General features: G+C 36.6%; 1 protein-coding gene across 2 annotated transcripts; it reads right to left on the bottom strand.

Annotated features, from left to right (window-relative positions):
• Nucleotides 1-739: 739 nt before the first annotated feature.
• Nucleotides 740-21,634, bottom strand: LOC107080064 (myelin-associated glycoprotein-like). Of its 2 annotated transcripts, XM_015368677.2 has the most exons (15): nucleotides 21,548-21,634; nucleotides 17,969-18,055; nucleotides 17,132-17,506; nucleotides 15,942-16,229; nucleotides 14,986-15,021; nucleotides 14,386-14,754; nucleotides 13,176-13,472; nucleotides 12,031-12,142; nucleotides 8,895-8,939; nucleotides 7,983-8,030; nucleotides 7,034-7,078; nucleotides 6,728-6,772; nucleotides 5,853-5,900; nucleotides 4,379-4,453; nucleotides 740-1,342 (listed from the first exon to the last, which is right to left on the bottom strand). In XM_015368677.2, coding segments are annotated over exons 2-15 (1,830 nt in total). In that variant the 5' UTR covers nucleotides 18,015-18,055; nucleotides 21,548-21,634; the 3' UTR covers nucleotides 740-1,341. The 2 variants fall into 2 exon arrangements, with proteins under 2 accessions (XP_015224163.2, XP_015224164.2); XM_015368678.2 differs by lacking the exons at nucleotides 740-1,342; nucleotides 4,379-4,453; nucleotides 5,853-5,900; ... (2 more) ...; nucleotides 7,983-8,030; nucleotides 8,895-8,939 and adding an exon at nucleotides 9,664-11,249.
• Nucleotides 21,635-23,718: the final 2,084 nt, after the last annotated feature.

Here is a 23,718-nt window from a genome sequence, read left to right as displayed (position 1 = left end):
AGTGGCGTGGGTGAAGAGTCTGTGATCTCAGCTACAGCTGGGCCCTTGTTGAGATTAAACACTAGGAAGAAAGAATTTTCTCTACAGCAGCCTTGATGGAAACCACCCAGAAGGAGGAAAAGAGAACAGAGACACCTTCAGAAAATTTTCAGCTGCAAGCCACAGGAAATTGAGCAACAAAAAATTTAACACCAAAATCTTTTGCTGTAATACCCAGAAACCACTGAAGTATTTTCATGTGCAAAAATGCAAGCATCTGTTCAGTCTGCAAAGGTAGTCTCATGACACTATCTCTATGTGCATTTAATGTACATTCTGCTTTAAGTGAGGACCACTTTTTATCAGAAAGATCCTTCAGTGTCTTACTAGCATATTGCCATTACACTCTAATCCCATAGTAACAAATTGATTTCCTGGTGGTTGATTTTGAGCAGAAGTAACAAAATGGTTATAACTGGCACAGAAATCTACTTTCATCATATGAACTTAGAATAGGGATCTACTGTAGAAATCACATATGCATACTGGTTTCCCACAAATGGCAAGAAACAAATTAGCTTATTAGTTCATTTAAACAAAATACAGGTGGAATCCAGAGAGAGTGCAACAGCCTGCAGTATAATGGCATGAGTTATCACAATATGGCATCTAATTTAAACCATCATACAGCAATACTTAACAACAAAAGGCATTTGTACCCCAATGAAACTGCAGAAGGAATCAGACACACACAGCCTGGTACTTTAATTTGGATTTTACCTAGACATTTGTAAAATAAATGTTATACAGCATGGAAATTATACACTGCATATAAAATTGCACACAATGACATGTTGATTGTTTGAAATACTTTATTCACTGTTAAATATATTAATTGTTATTAGACTGCAAAACTCATACATTTGTTGTTTAAATATGTTTTCCCTGTTGTGGTGTTTGTGGGAAAATATCCCATGTAAAACAGCCTTACATTTAAATGATAAAAAATGTATCTGCAAAAGGCATAATAAAAATTAGCTAATCAAACAGTCAAACAGTTTACCACTTTATTTTGAAAGCCTTTTAATATATGAAATCTCAGTGTAATTAAAAAGCTGAAATAGAGCCACTATTAGTTAACAAATATGTTAAGCGTTGTAAAATTATGATTAGAAAAATACGTGAGTTTGAAAGACCGTGTCAGGTCCCAGTGCATTCCAGTCAATTTGGACTAAACACAGCCTCCTACTGGGCTAAACGTGTCCAGTAGGGACATGCTTTGCTGGCTGCTGAAGAATGAGCTGTATATGTGTTCCAGTGGGTCTTCTTCAGCTCACAACACCTCACATCAGTCTGTGACAATCTGGACAGGAATAATAGGAATCGTTATGCAGATGAAACTATGAACCAAAAATGACACAAAACCGCTAAAAGATTAAGCGATCACAAGAAGTAGGTCAAAATATCGAATGCATGCTGCTTAGCCCACATGTCAGGAAAGCAGTTGATGAAGTGTTTGATCTACATTTGGAATTTTCGTTGAAGGCATTTTTTTTTCTTCCAAACTGGAAGCAGTCTTCAAACAGAAAAAATATGCGGTATATTATATAAAAGTGTTTTCCATAATTAATAAGTAATATAAAAAACACTTTGTGTTAATTAGTAAATTACTAACTTTAGAGAAACAAGGTATTCATGAATTATTTATAAGTAGAAGCTCTATACTGTACAGTAAAGAGATGATTATACTTAATTCCACATATGCTGTATAAACTGCTAATGGGAGGTTGTTAAGAAACATTACATATTTTATTCAGCATTGTAAAGCAAATTTACTGTACATTGCTAAAGATCGTATTAGCTGGATTTTAATCATGAATATATGACTTCTGCAGCTCCCATTCTATTAAGAAGACTACATTTTCATAAAAACTTTGTTAGCCAATTACTGTACATGCTATTAAAAACTGCACCTGAAATTAAGTTATTATTATTAGTAGTAGTAGTCCATACTGCTGGTTCGTTCAAAACAATCTCTGGATGAGATGCTTGGGTCACTTAGCTACGCGCAAACAGGCTAGATGGGTCAAATGGCCTTCTGTCATTTGCAAACGTTATAAAACATGATAAATCAATTTCCCTACGGGATTAATAAAGTATTATCTATCTATTATCTATCTAAATACTGCACATCATATGGTCAGAAAGTGTCACACGCCTGCTTGTAACTCCTACCACACTGTATGTTTGTGTAACGAACAGTTCTTTCCGGACCCTATGCGGACAACACAATCCGACGGAGTGGGGAAACACTGGGGAAACGTCATGCAGGAATACGGGGCTGAAAACAGGGGGGGCGTGTCCAAAGTGCGCTGGTGCACGGGGAAGGTGTTGCCGAGGAAAACAATCCAAAAGAGTAATTCAAAGAGGGTATTCAAAAACACAAGAGGAAGTCCATAGCCAGCTGATCCATCCCAAACACGGAATTAAGAACAGGAACAGGAGTTAAAACCTTAACGGGACCAGGCGCTTCCAGGTCCCGGACTCGCACGGTGCGGAAACCAGATGCAGAGCCAGGATGAGCGTCAGCGCCTGGCTTTTAAGGTGGGCTGGGCATAGGGATCAGGTACACAGAATGAAGTCTAAAGTGAAAGGGCTGGAGCACCCTTAAGGAGGGGGGACTATAATCGTGACAGTTTGTACAGTATGTGTACAGTACTTGATTTATTTACGACTATCAGTTTCCATTCAACACCATGAAAATAACAGCTGCAGGAAGCTGAAATGTGGCATATTGTGAATGATACTGGGTCTTGAAGATGCAATATAGGAGAGGATTCAAACAGTTGTCTTCTTCATTTCCTCCCCTCCCTGTCTTCTTTTGTGTTTGTAACGCCATGTGTATAGGGCATTAGTGTGCTAGGAAGACTGGGAGGTCATGCAGGCAGTAGAGCATCAGATGTAGGGTTCAAGTCGCTGTTTGGGCTGTTGTGTTTTTTCAGATAAAACTCAGCACAGAGCAAACACTTTACAATTGTGTTTACAAATGTGGTGAAATTAAGTGCTGCAGCAGTGAACTGTTGCTGGTTTCTATGAAACATTCGAGCATGACCGCGCATCTGTTCCAATGAGATAAAAACTTTCTGCATGTGTTAAGCCTGAGTTCAGACTTTTCTAAGAATAAAGGGTTTTTCTTATTTTAAGACCCAGTTTTCAACCCTATATCCACCCTTGTGGGATTTCCTAATGAAGTTAAGCAAATTATTTATGTACACTTGATCTATTTCGTACTTTTTAAATGAATTTTAGAATGTATTGTAAAGCCAAAATTGACACAAAAAAACTGGTGTGATTATTACTGTCTATATAACCTATAGGCAGGCGTAACAGGTATGAACCAGTAACAATCATATATTTCATTGTATAAATACAAATGTATATATTTTTAAAAGGAACAAGTAATATGTTTATTCCATGCTGGAAAAAAAAAAGAAGAAAGAAAACACAACGTTTCGGCATTTTTTTCCTATTTTTAAATTGGACATAAAACTATGCAGACTGCTGTTTACTGTACTTTAAACAATTTTGTATCAATCATAGTGTTACAGTGTCCTGACCTTTGTTGACGGAACCATGCAGATGTGATCTTTCTGTGGTAAAACCCTAAGCATGCATGTACAAACAGAAAAACGTACTCAATAGTTCCACACCAGAAGTCACTGATTATTATCTGCATGCAGCTGGATTTATATTTTTAGTATAAAAACGATTTCAACTTTTCACCTTCACAGTCCAGAAATAATTGCCCAGGTAATTTGAGCACTAAAGAGACCAGACTTTAATTTAATTTCATTTTAATTAAGGGATTGTTGTTTATATTTGAGGAAATTATTATTCCTACCCGTGTTATCATCTTGCTAGTAATGCATTCATTTCAATACTGAAATATGTTTCCCCATCTACTTTCAACAAAGGTCCTGGGGACTTTTTTTCTGGGATAACAGTAGATTTCCTCTTTGCCCTTTATAGTATTTGTGTCTTCAAGATAGAATTTTGTATTCCCATCTCATTACAAAATATATGGAATGTTCTTCATAAAGCACCCTTATCTGTAGCTGCAAATCTATAATGTACAGTAGAAACATTCTAATAAGGTGCTAAACTCACCAGTGCAATTCAAAGTTATGTTGAACTATTCACAATACCTTGTCGTGGCTCACAAAGCTAAACTTATTTTTGGTTTTGTGATGATAACAGAACAGAAAATTCTCAAGACATCGTATATTATAAGATAGGATTGCTCTCACATCCAAATGCTAGAGACCTAACCATTGTTCTGCACCGTCCACACAGTGAAAAGAGAGGGAAAAGGAGTTTTAACCTACTCAAATATACTTACCACAGACTTTCATACACATTCCCCATCTGTGATCTAAGTTCCAGTTCAAGTTTACTTTTAATAGGCTTTTGTTTTCTATAATGAAATTAAACAAAAAAATGAAAGATTTGTTAATGCAGACATTGAGCTTCACCCCTACATATACTGTACTTTATGAAATATACTGTATAACAGTATACGATTTGGATTTGATCAAATTCCTAAATATTTCAGTAAGTATGTGGAAACCCTTTCCTGTTTTGTAATTATAACAAGTAACATAAACCAATAAGAATTATTTCCTCAAAATTGGAACTGTAATCAGTCTGTCTTTTTCTTTGTCGAGCTGTACTATTATCATTCCAATAAAATTATCATTTATCACTATGGGATAGTTGATTGCTCTGTAAGTGAACTAAATGCCTGCTTGTTACGTACCTGTGTGGTCCATGTGTGTTTTGTTTCTATGTTTTTTTTGTTGTTGTTGTTTCTATGTTCCACACTTCCTGACTTTGGTTGTTCTCTCTCCCCATTGGTTCATTAATTCATCCACCTTGCCGTATTACGTCATTCATAATCAGCTTCTCGACCAATCAGAACTCAACTTCTTGGGTATTTAACCAGAACGTAGGGCTTTGGCTTCGGCTTCGTCTCTCTTCGTTTTCGTTCGTTTCGCTTCATGTGTGTGTTTCCGTATAGCTTCGGCTTTGTTGGTTTGTGTTTGTCTCCTCCTTGTACTTTAGTTCGTTTGTATTATCCCTTATTTCACCATTACCTTGCCCAAAAGTGTTATATCAACCTCTGTGCTCTTTTGTACCCTATTCCTAGTGTCTACACTCGTTTTCTCTTATTTGTATTCATAGCTCACTTGTGTATTTGTGTGAACTTTTGTGTAAAGGGTTAGTTAAGGTTGTCAGGTAACATGGTGCGCACGTAGTTTGTCTTTGTATTAGTAACACTAGTTTAGGACGGGTGAGTGCCTTTTGTCTTGTATGGTTTTGGGTAGTCAGTGAAGGTTAGCTAGGGTGTTAGAAGACGCCGAAGACCGGGTGTTTCATATTTTGTTTTGTAGTTAGGTCAGCTTCCCCTCACTTAATTAGCCAGCTCCATTTTGTTTGTTATTTTCGTTCCTTTGGCACCACACATATTTCTTTACCCCCATACCAGTCACCTATTCAAATTGTACATATTTCACTTCTGTTTACCTATCCAAATTCGTTACAACTATCTTTTTTCCACACCAAAGATTTCTCCCTGCATGCCTGGAATTCCCTTAATGTTGCACTCCATATACCCCTAGACTATCGGGGCGCGTAACGCTGCTCATTCCCTGGTTCATGGAAAGTCTGTTGGTCTTGAAGAGTAAAATTGGCTTCAGTGTTCAGGCAGGGAGACACAACAGATAAGGCAACAGTTTATCTCACAGCTGCCTCTCACTAAGGAGGTCAACATACAGTACAGTATGCATCAGCTAACAATAGCATATGAACCTTACCCATTATCCTCACCGCCTGCACCACAGCTTGTATCAGACCCACAAATCCTGAAAGGAAAGTGCGGGTTAACACCACGTAAAGACAAATTTACAGAAATGCATAGTCAATGTGCAACATAGTCACAGAAAAGAATGTGATACAGTGGTCTGAAAGCTGTCACTATTCAGTTCTGGGCTGGGATACCTTTTTGTTTGGGGTTTGTATGTTCTTCGCTTGCTGATGTGGGGTTTTATGTGGGCTTCATTTGTGAAGCCTTTCTACCTGCTACCTGAAGAAACCTTGATTTGCTCTGGAATTAGCCCAGAGATGTGACCAGGTGGAATTTTAGTCTTAAATGCAGAAGACTGCAAGAGGATCTGATCCGAGTTTTCAACATTTTGAAATACACACTGACAATGAACTTCAGAATCAATAGTGAAACAGAAACCACACTGGGACACTAATGGAATCTAAGAGGAAGTGCATTTAAAACCGAAGAAAAATAGAAGGCACGTTTTTCCATAAAGTATAATAGATGTCTGGAACAAGTTACCAAGCCATATAATTAAATAGTACCATTAGTTCTTTTAAGAATGAACAAATGGGATCCTTCAATCATTTAGCTGCTAAAAAACAAATGAGCTTAGTGGTCCCAATTACTTCATTTCATTTGTAGCCATTATGACATGTCCCCAAAACACCTATGATTCATTGTGTAAATCATGTAATTGTTTTTTGTTATAAAGACTAGAATTATAGGTAATCTACCAGACTAACTTCTTGAAAATCACAAAGCAGGATATATCTGATGGGATTTTACAGAGCTGCCTATCATTCATACTGTATATTCGATGGGCCTTGAGTATGAAGTTGCTAAAATATTACAAAAACTCACCCATGGTCCGGTCCCCATGAAACATTACTGTCTTTTTGTTGGCTCCTAAAATCAACAGAAAAGTAAATATTAATTTATTATCCTTACCAATTCTGCAAAATGTATTCATTATATCACAAACCTTACAGTCCTGACACAACTGCACATACAATATGATGCTCATTTACACCTCAGTATGGATAAAGCAGGGAATACTTAATGGTACAATGGTACTAATCAATGGTACTTAATAGAGCTGCCTATCATTAATACTGTACATTCAATGGTCAGTCAGTATTAAGTTGCAACAACAGTACAAAACCTCACCCTTGATCCAATCCCCTTGCACCACAGCTGTCTGTTTGTTGGGTCCTAAAACCAACAGAGAAATAAATGTAACATTTTATCCTTACCCCTTCTACTGAACTTTTTTCTAATAGTGTAACCATTACTGCCTGTCACAACAGCATTTACAACATACTGTATACAATATTGCTCATTTACTGTATATCTCCATTTGGAGACTTCTGCTTCAGCAGGCCCACTAAATAGCAGGTAGAAAGAAGAAGAAATTGCTTAACCTGTTGAATAAAGGGGGAAATTTTTAGGTAGTAGATTGAGTAAGGCTGAATTGGAATTTAACGCCTCCTTGTCAGAAGCCAGCAACCATATCACCCTGCAGCTCTCATCTAGCCACCCACTGAAGCTAAGCAGCATTGAGCCTGTACCATTGTCAGTACCTGGATGAGAGACTATGGTTCCTGCTGGAAGTGGTGTTAGTGGGACCAGTGGGGGGTGTCCACCCTGCAGTCTGTCTGGGTCTTAATGCCCCAGTATAGTGGTGGGGACACTATACTGTAGTGGGCGCCGTCTTTTGGATGAGATGAGATACCAAAAGATCTCTTGAGGGAATCGCAGTCAGGACCACCTAATGATAGGGCTTAGACTTGAACAAGCCATGTCTGGACCATAGAGCTCAGCCTGCACTACTCTTTAGCATTACACATACATTTCTGTAGTGGATTAGCTACTTGGCCCCACACACCCTCCTAAGATCTCTTGGTAAGAATATTGCCATGATCTCTTGTGTAGGGGAGAGAATCAGTGATGACGTCATCTTCACAGGCCAAGATCTTTGGAATGCAGACACACTGGAACTTGCCAGAATGTATACTGTAGGTGCCACTGCTAAAGAAATGTCTCAGGCCTTCCTGTCAGGAGATTTATATTCACTGCATCTGTTGTTGTTGATGTAGATAGTGATAATGATCCTTACCTCCGATTCAATCCCCATGAGTCACAACCTTGACTTGTCTGTTGGGTCCTGAAGAAGCAGGAATTAGAATGGATAAATAGAATTTCAGGAAATATTATGTCGATATCTTTCAAAATGCATAGTTAGCATGCAATTTAGGTTGTAGAGGACTGTGATTTGAACAACTTGAACTTTCATAGCTCCACAGAACAATATATTTCATGCTCAGTTGTGACTGGGTGATGTGGCTTTCATTTGAAATTTATATGAAACACAATTAAAGAATATTTTCTGAAAGTCAACAGAAATCTAAAAACTAAAGCAACTTAAAAAATCTAAATGAACATATGTACTGCTTCAAAAGATTTTGGAGTTTTATGACTAAAGAGGATTATTTCCATTAATTAGGTGCCTGTAGGTAGATCCCTTTTCAGGCCATCAAGGCCCATGGGGAATGGGGGGCAAGGGCCACTGTTTTTCTTGACCAGGTGATGTGGCAGCATCACACTTCCACTGGCCTACTGCCCTCGAAAGGATTAACCCCCAGTACTCATTAAGAAAGCAGGCTGAGTAGACCTGGAAGCCGTCTGGAAGGAATCAGAGCAAGCTACATCACTTGCCCCTACCTGGGATTGAACCCATATGTTTACTGAAAGTACATGTCAGAAATTACACCCTACAGATTAAACTACTGTTGCTAATTTGTGAAAAAAAGTTTTTTAAGCTTTGAAAAACCTTGTCAATAAAGACAGCATCTTGCAAAACTATTCTCTCCCTGCCCGTGGCTTACATTTACAAGTGGTATGTATTAGACTTAATAAATTATTAACCTTTCTGTGAAGATATGTGATTATGTACTGTAGATGTGAGCATGAACAGAACCCTTCACAGCCCACTGGTGTCAGTGCATTTCCCTTCACGCTCTGTACTTGCCTTTGATTTTTCCAAGACTGTTGGCCACCAAGATTCCCTGAACTTCTGCGGGGCCAGTTCAGTCACATGAGAAGGAAAATGAGAAATCCCATTTATGTTCAGTGGAGGTCTTGAAACGCACATACTGTAATATGACTAAATACACTCAGAAGAATGGGTGACACTCGAACAATGTCTTGCCCTCTTTAAGGTATTAAATTTACTTCCGTTATGAGTGTCTTGCTGTCTTCTCTGGTTCAAGATGAATCATTGAGTTTTGCTAAACTCAGTGTTTGTACCTCAAAGTTTTTGAATTTCTTAAGCAACTTAGCCTGTGGAGACAGGTAATTTGCGAGCTACAGCTACAAGTCATGTTTGAGAAAGACAGTGGTGGAGGTCACAGTTTGAAGATCTGGCTTTTACCACATGCAATCCTGTAAATAAATGATTTTGAGAGTTTCGGGAGATGTTCTACTGAAGATCAGTCAATACTAGTGCCCTGCAAATCCAAATATACAGGCTTGCATTTTTCATAGCTGACTGCTTACACTTCTACAATGACATCTCTGCGCATTACCAATTTACCTTGGAAGGTCATTCTACTGTGCAGCTCTTTTAAGAACCTTTGTAGCTTGCTAGCTTTGAGATTTTCTCACTATATCAGGACAGTCTGACGAACTGAAGATCTTTTTTAAATAGGAATGAAGATGTATGAATTGCTTTGGTTGAGGAAAACGTTTCTGAATTGTGTTAAACAATTCTGATACACAAATGAAAGTGACACAAAGAGGAGGGTGCCTTAAAATAATTTATTAGTTGTAGAATGCATAAGATATGATTAGTATATTTTACAATTCAAATATATGATAAAGATTTGAAAACTACTGGCTGAACATTGTAGCATAACAGCACTATCTCTTCTTCAAAACATTAGCAAAACAATATACACCTTTACAAAAGTAGTTTGGAAACCCCCCAACATATTTACAAACAACTAATCAATTATAGCAATTAATAGAAACTGAGCGGTTAAGTAAGGGTTACAGGTCACACTAGATATATTGTAAATTTTATATAATGGTATATGAACAAAAGTAAAATGTATTTTTATTACGTTAAAATAGAAGTGATTCCAAAAATAGACATATCTTCTAAAATTTTAGTTAGTAATGTTAGGGAAGCAAATTAGAAGGTTTTCATTCAAGTAAAATTAAGATTGAGATTAATGTGAGGTTTCTTTTTAAATGAATTAATACTGTAATACTTAGTTTGTATTTGTCAGTAATCGTATGTGTTGCTGTATTGGCTCCCAAAAAGCAGATGCACAGTAGCCTAATAAAAGGTCAACCTACCCAAGATAAATTAGCAATGAATTGCGCAGAGCTATTTGGATGGTTCACTGTGTGAAGGCCTTATTAGCAGAACAAACTAATTTTTACTTCTGTAGTCAGAAAGACACATTGGAAGATATAAGTAATAGGTTTATTCCCTGCTGAAAAGAGAAGAAAGAAAACACAGCGTTTCGGCTGTGGAGCCTTCTTCAGGTGTAAGAACTCTTATTACTTGTTCTTTTGCAGCCTACACATGCTGACGCAGTTACCCACCTGAACTACATTGGAAGATATCATATATACTGTAACAGTGAACCACCCCTACAAATACTGTTCAGTTCATTCATCACACAACCTTATCTCTCTGTCTGAATTCAAACATAAACACTCACTTTCCTGTAGAATCTAATAAGTGGGAATTCAGTTCGGTCAAATTCTAATAACCAGCTGATGAATATAATGAAAGAGTGTGCTTAGTACTTTAGCTTTAACTTGCCTGGCTGAGGAAATGACAGAGCTGGTTGGAGATCAGCGCTGCCACATCCCCTCTCATTTATGGGGTATGTGCCAGGGACAATTGTGATATTGGGGTGAAAGGAGGGGGTACCGGAAAGATTTGTGCAGAGCTGTGTTCAGTCAGTGAGCGTGTATGCTCAGGGAAGCAAAAATTAGAATACAACTTCCACTCTTGAACTTCTATTCAATGACACCATTAGTTAGGTTTCCGAGCACTGCCTTCTTAACGTTGGTGAGCAACACTTTGGTTAAATAGCGCAATAGTAAATCATGCAAATAGAAAATATCCAGTCTGTGTTACACGTCATGTTTAAGAGACGAAAAAAACTTCTGGTTGTAAAATATCTAGTTGACCTGGGACCAGTTGCCAACACAGCATACAATTTTTTAGACAATCTAATGCACCCTACAGTACATCCTGCCTTGTGTTACTGCATAAATCACTTCCCAGATCTAAGTGTAGCACAGACCATGTGTTTAGCCTGTAACAGCCTATACAGTAGCTCTCTTCAGAGTCTAATTTGCTTCCCTGAAGGAAAAAAAAACATGTAAATTATATAAACTTTGGTAAAATAAGCATTTTCATCAGAGACAGGGCAGATGTTAAAATCATTATTTATCCTGAGTCTTGCTTTCTTGTTCTTAAAGGGTTACTGAATATAAACTGAAACATTCACATTTTTTCAGTGTCACTGTACAGAGATTTCAAAAACCCACTCAAAATTTGTTTCTTGATTTTTTAGATGAATAGGTCACTGCTCACTTACAAGAAATCTAAGTAATGATATAAGTGGCGGAAGCAAGGAAACATAATTAAAACTGAGCTACAGTATGAGCAATATGCAATGTTCTATGCTAGTATTGTTTAAGTTTGAATAAAATTCGAGAATTATGGAAGAAGCTTTAAGAAATCGCATCGCAAAGCTGCCACTCTCTAAACAAGTAATAGTATTACATCAGCAAAAGATAGGGCTCAATTTAAACTTGTCTTTTTGCTAAGTGCCTTTGTATTAAAGAACAGCTGGTATTTCTATTAGATGTGTTGAAAGAAAATTTAAAAAATATATCCCCCTTAGCTCCTTAATCGTGTAACACATGCAATGCAGCTCTTTATGGTTGATGATATATAAAAGACCATAAACAGTAGTTCTGAAAAAGGTATCAAAACAATACAATAACAGGCAGAACGTTCACACAAATTTTATGTCTAGAATGGTTCTAGACTACTCTTAATGCCACTTTCATTTGTGTTCAGTAACCCCTCTCACAATGATCTGAACAAAACAGGGATGTGCACAGAGCATGCTTACGTGTTCAGTCTACTTATCTTCCACTTGTAGAGTCCCACTAATATGATCGCGATCACTACTACCGCAGCCACCGGGATAGCAATACTGAGGACGCCAACAGCACCTCCTTCACCTAAGAAAAAAAATCACTTCATTAATGCAGTGCTGTTGTGCTTCTTCCATACAGGACATCATATCATTTATTACCAGGACACATCTACCGTAACTATGCTTCTGCTTCAGATACAATACAGACATTTTTTCCACTAAGATAACAGGCCTGCTACTGTTCATTTGACATTGGTGAGTGTCATGAACTTGACAAGTTTCATTGTCCTACTCTACTTTTTATTTTGTGAAACGTCTAGGTGGGGCTTCCCACTGGTGGTGGTGGAGGGACGTTCCCATTACCAGTAAAACACTTTGTGTGGAGTGTCCAGAAAAGCGCTATATAAGTGTAAGGAATTATTCTTTATTATTACTAAACTTTTAGTTGAGGATTTTTTCATATTTGACCATTGCTCTGCTTCTCTGAACTGGGAGATATAAAAAGAGCTGTCCACTTTTCCTGCCTTTAAAACTGTCATCAGCATCATTTTTTTTGTCCAATGTGAGCATTGATTACAAAATATCTGCTAAATTAGGAAGATAAAATCTATATCTGACAAAAGTGAATTTTTCTATCTATAATTCTGCTAGAAAAAAAAGGTTCACTCCACATTGTTTCACAGATGTTGTGTAGAAATCTCTATCAAAATTAAACTGTTCAGATTCAGCATCTGCTGTTTTCATTAATTGTGGAAACCATTCATTACAATTAACAATTCCTGCAACAAAACTAAAAATACCCATTCATAAACATCAAACAAAAAGACAGTTGTTCTTTTTTTACATACTGTACAATGACATACAATGAGATTAAAGTATATAGTTGATATTAATTGATATTAGTTATTGTGTTAAAATGGTTTCCATCACATCTGTTAGAACTGCAAATACAGTAAGCATTCAACTGGTTATGGATGAAAAAAATACTCACAAGAAATCAACAAACATGTATTGACAGAGGTTCAATAAGGTACTTTCAGTCTGTCTAACCAGGTCTTTTTTTCCACTGAGAGCAAACCAGACAGGCCAGCCCTCTATGTTTTGCAGTTAATACTTACTTTTTACATTTAGAGTGATGGAGCTCTCTTGTGGATTATTAAGTTTAAAGAATTGAGCACTGCAGGTCAAGCGTGTATTGTGGTCACTGGCTAAAGGTGTAAATGTCAGGACTGATGACACTTCCCAGTTGCCTTGGCCAATGTCTTTATAGTGAACGATGGTCTCTCCATCCGTCCGATCCCAGGACAGAGTGGGATGGTTAGTCGGACAGCTATGTCTCACTGAACACGTGACACTATAGGCAGAGCCCACATGGGCAAATTGTGTGTAGGTCAGCACGGGTTTCTCTGGTTCACCTGAAAAAAAAACAGCAGGGTTTGTAAAATCTTCATGTTCTCAAATTTCAGAAGCCAAGCAAAACTGGGTCTGGTCAGTACTATAATGGGAGGTCTCTCAGGAGAAACAGATCGCTGATGTATGTTTACCAGTGCTCATGGACTATCAACTGACATTCATTCCTCTGGACCACAGTTTTGAAACTAATGCTCCTGTATCATAATAAAGGACACCATTCTCTTTCAGCTGAAATAATAGAATGAGGTCCTAACTACTTCATCAGTTAAAAATCCCATGGCACTGTTTGTAAGATAAGAATCAGTCTGTGAAGCGTTTCGGGATCAAAAGATACACAGTATTAAAAGTTAAGCAAACTTAATTATATATATCATAATTACAGCAATCAAGCATTTTCTCATTAAAAAAGGCTAAAACTAGTAATTCCAACTTCTATTTAAGGTTAGGTTTTATATGTTTATACATGGAGGGTAAGTCTAATTTAGTCGAGTATAGCTTTTCTCTGAGTATTGATTGGATAGTGTTCCTTTTGTAAATGGTGTGTCATATGCTGTACCAGCTTACCCCTGTACAGGGAACAAAAATAATTATGTTTTATTTAAACACTGTAACTTTGATTTTGCTCTGCTAGAGTTGTGGGGATAACAGGATGGTAACATTGTGAGTTAGGGGGCTGTGAAATCAGGTTTGGACTTTGCATGCCTGTTTTGACAAATTAATCTAAAATGATTGAGCTGACCATGTCTTCTCCAATCTCTACATTTGCAATAATATTATTTTCAGTTCAGAATTCCCCATTAATACTGTAAACATCTAATGATGTTTGCTGATAACACCATTCAACAAGTGATGTGTAGTTATATGAGCATCAAAACCAAATACTGATCATGTCATAAGTATTTTAAATTAATTTACCTTTCAAAGCCATTGTTACATACTTCTCTTTGAAGGAATAGTTATCCTTTTCTGGTATTTCTACTCTAAGCCAGTATGGTCCTTTATCGTGTGTTTTAACCTCATTAATCTCCAAGGTGCAATTCTCGTCCTTGTGTGCTTCTCCAACAAGCTTTGTGCGGCCCTTGAAGCTGTCCAACACTTGTGTTTGGTCATTGTGATAGATGTTTCCTTTGTTATTTTTCCAAATTCTTCTCACCATTGAATGGACTTTCAAGTCCCCAGGAAATTGAAACCCACAGGGTATCACCACACAGGAGCCAATTACGGCTGTTATTTCAGGAATAAGTTTGACTTTCCAGATATCACCAAGTCCTGCATTATCAACCTCTGGGGAAAAAAAAAAGAATTGGTAATAAACTGGTGCAGTAAGTGCTTAGAGACAAAAGAGCCTGACACACACAACAGGTGACTTGAAGTGCAATGATGTTGATGACATCACTAGTTGTGCTTTGTGAAAGAGTAGGCTCGTTCTCTGTAGTCAACTAGCCCGCTTTGTTGGCTTATGGGACAGAGCATTACTCACAAGAATGGCAAAAAAGTGAAATCTGTTAAACATACCATTACCAGTGGGAGATTTCGTTGCTTCTGGACCAGCTGTGTAGGGGAAAAGATAACAAAAAATAAAGTTTTTCTTACGATATTTTTAATTAATAATTGTATTATTCAATTAAATTCGTATTTTAGTAAAAGTAGTATTATTCAAGTTCAAGGATGCCTCTGAATATAGAAATTAATAATTGCAGATGTATTCATTTTCAGTCACTGTTTTAGACTAACTGTAACAATAACAGTTCCTCTTTTTTTTCTCTTGACCTAAGAAAGATTGTGCTCACTGTACAAGTTCAGACATTACTTTGACAATGCACTTTATGCAAAAGGTCAGGTTTCAATGATCCTTGTTTTTGTTCTTCCCAAAGGTACTTTCCTTTGAAAATTGTTGGAACTACAGATAATTGGGCAGCACATCATATTAAATATTGCCAATATTTCCTATTCAAATATAGTGAAAACGTGTACTTTATCAGTGTGTGACAGATATTACCAGGGCAGTTGGTAGGATGTGTTCTCACAAAATTTACAACTTTGGAGACTTTAATTTAGGTCTTTTCAGACTGCACAATAATTAAAAAAACGCCCTCCCCAACACTCACCATGCCCTTTAAATACCAAACACTGAGTTGAATTACAGTATGTGAGAACTTACATTCCTACTCCCTTACACTTAGTGACCTGTAGTTGCAGGTCAGCTTTAATTACAGCACTTTCAACAGCTGGCCTGTGACAAAGTGGTATATTGATAGCTCTGGCTATCAAATCAAGATAATTATTAATTATACTTATTTACATCTCTTTAGTCTGACATTTGAATAACCATCGGCAATTGTACAATACTGGACGGTAATATCTACACAAAACCACAAAGGAATCAGCGTTTTATATTTAATCTTTAAAACATTTGTTCTAAAAACGTTTTTTAAGAAGTCGTATTTCACACCTACAATAATGGTACTCACTTTGAACTGTTATAGAAACAGAGCTCGTTTCACTCTTGCCTCTCCAGAACTCAGCAGTGCAGGTCAGGTCTACATTGTCTGTGGATTTGGGTGTGAATGTCCCAGTGGACAGCACTTCCCAGATGCCTTGGCCAAGGTCTTTGTACACAGTGTGCTCTGTGCTAATACCAGTCCATTTGAGAGAGGGTTGGTGTGTAGAACAGGTGTGTCTGGCTGAACAGCTGACATTATAGGTAGTGCCCACATGTGCTGTCTTTGGGGCAAACAGGAGAGGACTTTCTGGAGAGCCTAGGAGAAGATATAGAGTACAAAACAAGTAACTACAGAGTTTTAATGCTCATCCATTCACAATATTCAATTCAATTTAATGTATTTTTATATAGCGCCTTTTACAACAAAGTTGCCCCAAGGCGCTTAACAATACAATTGACGATACAGTTTGTCGACGATACAGTATACAGTAACTTTCAAACAAGGAACACTTTTGCTGGGTTATTGAGTATTTTTGAGAGAAAGACATTTCTATGAATACTATTCAGTATATGTGAATATTAATTACAGCTTGCAATTTCACAATAACTGAAGAAAAGACTGCCAAGATTTCAAATTCCATTTTGTATGCATAAAGTCAAGCTTTATGAACATCTGTTGCTCTTAGCAGGACTCATTAGCAGGGCATAGTTAATTTTGTCTAGTGAAACAGACATATATCATGTATTTACCTTGCATAATCCATTCAGTCATTTTGATACCATGTAATGACTAAGAATTAATGATAATGCAAATGATCAATTTTGTGATGTCAACAAGCATAATTAAACAGACTTGTACTGTAAATCAACTTTGCTTTTATAAATTCAAAGTACCCACCCAAAGACAGGTGGTTTATCCTTATTACTGTAAGAATCATGAGTGGTACTGCTGTACCACTGGAAAATAGTAAAAGTTATTTAAAACTTGGATTTCCTTATTATTAAATATTCAATTATTCCCTTATATATCCCGCTGTCAGGACAATTGTTTATTTTGGATAAATGGATATATTTACTTTGTTTTTACATTCTATTACAACATATTACTTTAAGTATAGTGGCATATAATATGAGAAATGTGTTTATTGTCGATGCAAGTAGAGACCATTTTTGCTCAAGAGAGAACTGTAGAAATATGTAAAAAGTGATGTCTCTTACCTTGTGGATCAATTGATACACAATCATGCATAAAAGAGTAGCTGTTTACACCGGTTATTTCAATTCTGAAGCAATATGGTCCTTTGTCTTTGACACTAACTTTATCAATCTCCAGAGAGCAATTTCTTTCCCCCACTTTTCCAACAAGTTTCGTCCGGCCATGAAAACTTAGTATAATCTTTTTAATATCTGTGTGATAGATGTACTCCGGGTCTTTTGCTTCTGTATGCCAAGAGCCACTCATCTTAAAGGAAGCCACATCATGTCCTTCATAATCAAAAGTACAGGGCAAAACCACACAAGATCCCACAAGAGATTTGATTTCAGAAACTGTTTCAATCGACCAGGTATTAGCAAATGCAGGGCAATGAATTACTGAAAGAGAAGGAAGTCAACATTTTTTAATGTGAAGAGAATCATATTTTTTTATTTCATTTATGCCTTGCATTCAACTTTCCTCACAATAATCAGAGAGCACCATCTTCTTGATGTCTTTACAGTAATCAAACATCTTACGCCCTGTGCTGGTGCCTCAAATACATTTGTGCTCAATCGCCTAATATGAACTCTCCATTGCAAAACCTAAACGAGAACACGAAAGACAAATAAAGCCTGTGCTTTATGGTTGTTATTTAAAGCAGTGTTTTAAATCCTCCAACATTCTCCTTAAGAACTGTTATTACAGACTCCATTGTATCCACACAGATTAAACTTATGTTAAACATAATGAAACCCTGACCTGTCCACCAAGATTTAGAGTTAAAACATTTTTCTTCTTTAAGCTTCTGCAGTCTAGGGCATTCTACTATGTAACAGCAACAAAAACAATAATAGTACCTTGCACACATAAAAAGACAAACATCATCTTTGTCTTCTTCTCCATAGTTCTGATCTGTTCTGACCTCAGTGCCGTCTCAAAGTATTCTGTAAAGACATGGCAATGGAAAAACCACCAAATGCAGAAAATATTACAGCATAGCAAAGTTCACAAATGAAAACAATCTACTAAGCCTGTCTTTCTCATTTCATTGATTTGCTTTATGGCCTAGGAGTTGGAGCAAGCTGTTTATGAAAACATTCCATTCTGTTATGCATTAATAGGGAATAGGTTCCAGCCTTTCATAACTCTGTCTTGCTCTGAAAAGTACAGTCCCAGCCCCACTGAGATTCACTGGAGTTCCTGCAGGATTCTCATTGGCAACTCCAGCTTCTACCACAGCCCAGGCAGTGGAGAATCACACAGTTTAGAAATGCAAGGCCTACCACCGTGTGGAAAATCGATTTTATCCAGATTCCAAGAGACTGAGCTTATGCAAAAAGCATAGCACCTCGGTACCCTCTTTCAGCAGAATTCCATGCCAAAAAATGTGGCTCCCTAAATGTTATACACCATTTTATGCAAGACACATTATATAGTTTGTAAATCATCAGCTTCTATCATGGTGTTTGTTCCTATTTCATTGATTCTATTGTATAAATTAATCTAGAAGACACTGTGTTCTAGTTTTAATTTTGCATGACTTGAGGTACTGTAGTTAACCTGTATGGCATCTTGATACTGTACATTCAACGGTGCAGACTGTAGACTTTATGGAAAATAAATTGGTGAAACGATAATATTTTTTGCTTTACCTTCAAATAATAATCCCTAGAAATCCAATACAATTCTAGCATTTCCATTTTGCAGAGTGTACATTTTAATCACAGATGGCAATATTGCCTATCAAAGGTTTCGTTATTGCAGCTTTTTACTAATTAGAGCAGTCTGAAAACAGTCTTTTTGTACAGTTGTGCTATAAAACCTCAAGCTTGTTAGATCTACTGTATTACTGTATGTGCAATCTTCAGTACCAGCTCTCTGGGTGCTGAAGAACAAATATTGGAACCATCAATATTTGATTATATTATTAGGCCTGATTCTTTGTATGTGTTTGGGAGAATATAATAGAATTGCCCTTACATGGTGCTAAATAACTATTACATTAGTCTTCTTCTGTACTTCCTAGTCAATTTACAGTATACAGTATGTAGTTTAATACAGACCAAAATGGTGTTACATGTATATATTTCAGAAATGGATACATTACAGTATAAATCAGAAAACCTGTTGTACAAAAAGTTTGCAAATCCAAGGACCTGTACTTAATTTCAACTCTTATGGTAACAGAAAATGGAGTTCCAGTAAGTTTAATGGTGTTGACACCTACTTTCTTCCTGAAAGCCAGATATTTCAGTAAAAGAGAATGATCATGTGGCTCATCTTTAATGATGAAAAAGGAATGGCTTTTTGCAAAAATAAAGATGCGAAACACTGAGGCTTGAAAAGGTTTTCTACAAAGGTAGAATCTGTTTATTGAGGACAGATATGATGGGGCAATATAAAGTTTTTGAATGCAATGAAAAATCTGTCACCATGAGGTTTCAAGCAAAAGAATGTGTCACACAAACTGTCACGCCCTCTGCAGCCAGAGGGCGCTCCTTCTCTGTCCTGTCCCTAGTTTCCGGTCTGCTGTCCTTCCTGTCCCTCTCTTTCCCTTGGGCTATATATTTCCGGGTCTTGCACTCTGTCCTTGCTCAGCATTGACGTTCGGATGTCCTGAGACCCGCCTAGCACCAGGGCGCCCCACGTCCGCTCCCTGAGGGCATAGGTTTCTATACGGCATTCCTGAACTCTTTGCACTAATGAGCCCGGGCCTTTTTCCCGTCTCGCCGCTACGCATATGGGTCTTTTTCTGCTCTCCTGCTCCCCACGGTTAGTCCCTTTGGACGTCCGTGACACAAACCCCATTTGTAATAAGTGCTACTAAAAAAACCAAATGCATCTCAGTTCTTTTTATGAAGATTGTGTCTACCTTCATTAGAAGAAATGCAAAGGTGTTAAGGTGTATAAATGTGAACTTTTTTCTATTTCTGAAGCCTTCGTGATGTTCTATTTTTAATTTATTATCAGTGCTCTGAGAAATGTCTTGTTTATGTGAATATCTTTTAAGACATGAATTCCTCCCAAGTTCTGAAAGGTTGTTGCGTACTGTACAGTATGTGTACAAATAACCTACAGTGCCAAGCTATAATTGACAAAGTCTTTCAGGGGAATTAAAGGTTGCCAATTGTTTCTTTGGAATACCACAGTCTTGAATTCAGATTGGTTCACATGCAGCATTCAGCTACAATTCTTTTTTGAGTAACAGAGGAATAAAAGTGTCAAACTTAATTTCTGAAGATCTCGTCACCTTTGTCACTATAACAGAGGTTAGTAATTTCATTATTTCATTTAAAAAGCATTTTTTTCTAGTAAAAGTCTTGTAGGTATTCAGATGTGGAAAACATCTATTACAGAAAACTGATTGTTTTAATACTGAAAATACTGCTACAGTGAAACAATCATAAAAGTTCTCTTATTTTTAAAAAAGTAGGCAAAATCATATAAAATGGATGGCTGTAAAGTAAAGTATTTATTAAATGCTAATTTTAATATTTAATGGTGTGACTTATACTTAGTTACTTACCATGCATGTGGATTTAATATAAAATGTGGACTCGTATTCTAGGGTTTTGTCTGTACATACAGTATATGCATTTTATTTGCACTTTTATTACATTTATTATGATTTTTCAAATTCAGAATATTTGTCCTTATGTCAACAGCCAAATTTTATACTTTAATTCTTTCTAATACTACGGGGTGCTCTTTTAAATAGTAGGATTCTTTAGACCTTTGCATTTTATACAAATACAGATCAGATAAATACATTTCATTTATGAACTAACAAGTCTACTAAGAAATCCTATCGCAAAATGTTCTATATCATAAGATTACAATGCCAGCATGAAGGGTGAAAACACAAACATCCACTGAGGAATACAAAAATGATAAAGGCTTTAATAAATAATTCATTTTAAAGTTTTTGTGTTCCAAACAACTGGTCTCTATAGTTCTGAAGATCCCTAGTCCTCAATATGTGGCTGAAGGGAGTACATTCATATTATAAAATAATTGTTAAAAGCTCCATGACACATAAGGAGATTACATATATCACTCTAACCTCATCTAGTAAATAAGACAAGACAAAGCACAACAGGAATGAGAATTCAGTTTTAGTATTCTGAGGTATGAGCTAAAAACATGTCTCATCAATGTTTAACAATACTGGTGTCTTGACATCTCCATCGCCCATAGAGGGCAGTGTGTTATCACAAACCTCTGTTGTTGACTAATGTATTATTTCACATTTTATTAATATCATAAAAAGTGAAATTGGTAAGTACATAAAAAAGTAAAGAACAGTAGCGTACTAGTTTTATTTAGTTCCCTAAGAGATGAGTAATTACGCTTTATTATGAATGCTCAAAGAAACAAAGAAATTTAAATTTTAAAAAGGTGGATTCTGAAAAGCAGAATAATTGAAAGGCGCTTACCATGTGATTCTGATTAGAGATGAAAAAGAAAATTGAAAGTAAAGTGCTGCTCCTTACTCAACGTACTCTGTTAAGGCACTTGGTACATGTCTGTAAGTTAAATGATTTATATATAGAAAAGAGGAACTAATTTTCCATTGAATGGGCTGAGTTTTAATCAGAGCCTCCTTATTTGGTAATGAAACCAAGCTATTTTAAATCCCAACCACATCACGTATACATGTGCTAGGAAATTGTCTTAGCATATACATTTTAAAAAGTACATACTGTACTCTGTGTTTATGCAGTGTACACATGTATGCATATACATTTCATTACAAAAGTATCTTCCCATTACTCTGAGATGGTAATGAATAGAGATCCTGAGATGGTAATGAATAGGCATTTGTAAATCTCACCTGGAGTGCTGTGGCTCACTTTCTAGACATTTTCTGTCTACAGCCACGCACAGCTGTCTGATGTTATAGAATCCAGCTGCATTCAAACTATTTTACTTTTATTTTGTTTACCTGTACTGTGTATTTTTGCAAGCTACTGTATGTAATTTACCTTTGAAAATGTAAATAGATAACAATAACGAGCAAGAACATTTGGAAACAGATACAGGACAATGGATCATATTCAAGACATCTGACAGTGTACAACAGATGTACAAACTGAAAGCTGTATGTTAGTAACTACTGTATAACTACTGTATATACGGCATCACAATTATTTACATGTACATACTTTCAAAATATCGGTTTTGTTGTTGAAAAGTGGGAGTTTTGGAGGTCATAATTAAAGAGGTGGGTAGCTGCGTCAGCATGCATAGGCTGCAAAGGAACAAGTAATAGGTTTATTCCATGCTGAAAAAAAGAAGAAAGAAAACACATTTCGGCCGTGGAGCCTTCTTGTACCCGAGTACAATGATATGCTTATGAGCGTTTCCTCACATAATAAATGACATCACAGATTGTTAGAGACAAGAACATAAAACAATATGTGTCAACAACAAAGCAGAAAGTAGCAGTGTAAAATACAAGTATCGGCAATATGCATAAACTGAAAGTCAGTGGCAATAACAGTACATGAGATTAGTACAGAATACAATAGTAGCAGTATATGTTAGAAGTGTAACAACTTTCACCTTTCATTCAAATAGCAGCGATATGTAAAAACCAAGTAGTGAACATATATGAGTTCAGTGCAAAAGCAGTAGGGTGTAAAGTGAAGGTTGGCGGATTAAGAGGTGGTGTTCAGATGTGTCATGGCTATGAGACAGAAGATTTCTTCGAACCTAGAAGTTCAGGCTTTTATGCTCCTAAATCTTCTTTCAAAAAGATGGAGACAGAAAAGCACATGTCCGGGGTGTTTTTGATCCTTAATTATATTATCTGTCATTCTGATAGAAATTGTACAGTATACAGTATGTATACTATATGGCTAATAAAGTGATCTTATCTTATCTCCGTGGATACAAGCTACATTGTATTTCCCCTGTTCTGGGTGATGCATCTCATTACTGTTTCTCAGAATCTTTGAAATGTGAACAGGATTACACCTAAGTTCAGGTAAGAGACTGATTCATGTGTCTATGCAAATGTTGGAAACTTTACTAATGCAATTACCTTCAGCACATTTAAAATGTTGCACCACAAACAAACACAAAATCATAAGATAGGAACAGTACCTTGTAATAATCTGGGAGAAGCAATATGAGACTAGCTATAAAAGGTTCATGCTCAAATAAATAGTAAAAAATGAAAACAAACAAGTACAAAAAGCTGCATCGAATATCCAGAGAGATAGGTGAAGAACATAAAAAGTGTAAAACAACAGGAAACAGAACATTGCTAGATTCAACCTGACACATTGCTGTTGTGTTAAACGTGTAATCAGAGAACAGAGACTATCAAGGAAGCCTGAAAAGAGAAGCATACAATATAGTACCTTGTGTCCCACACAACCTGGGGTAGAAAATATTTTCCAATAAATACAGCCCATGTTATTCTTATAGTTAAGGGTTTAGAAAATCCAGATTACAGAGTAGGATAATCAATAAGTAAGATAACCATTAATCCCTAAATTGTAAAAGATATGCCAGGAACTATACCCAAGATGTGGGTATAGTTGCACCTGAGATCTTTGTACAAAGAATTCTAAAATCCTATATAACATCTACACAGGCC

Source organism: Lepisosteus oculatus, chromosome 27 (genome assembly GCF_040954835.1).
Source record: "Lepisosteus oculatus isolate fLepOcu1 chromosome 27, fLepOcu1.hap2, whole genome shotgun sequence".
Lineage (NCBI taxonomy): Eukaryota > Metazoa > Chordata > Actinopteri > Semionotiformes > Lepisosteidae > Lepisosteus > Lepisosteus oculatus.
The sequence above is the reverse complement of the archived record's forward strand: the minus strand, read 5'-3'. Positions and strand labels throughout refer to the sequence as shown.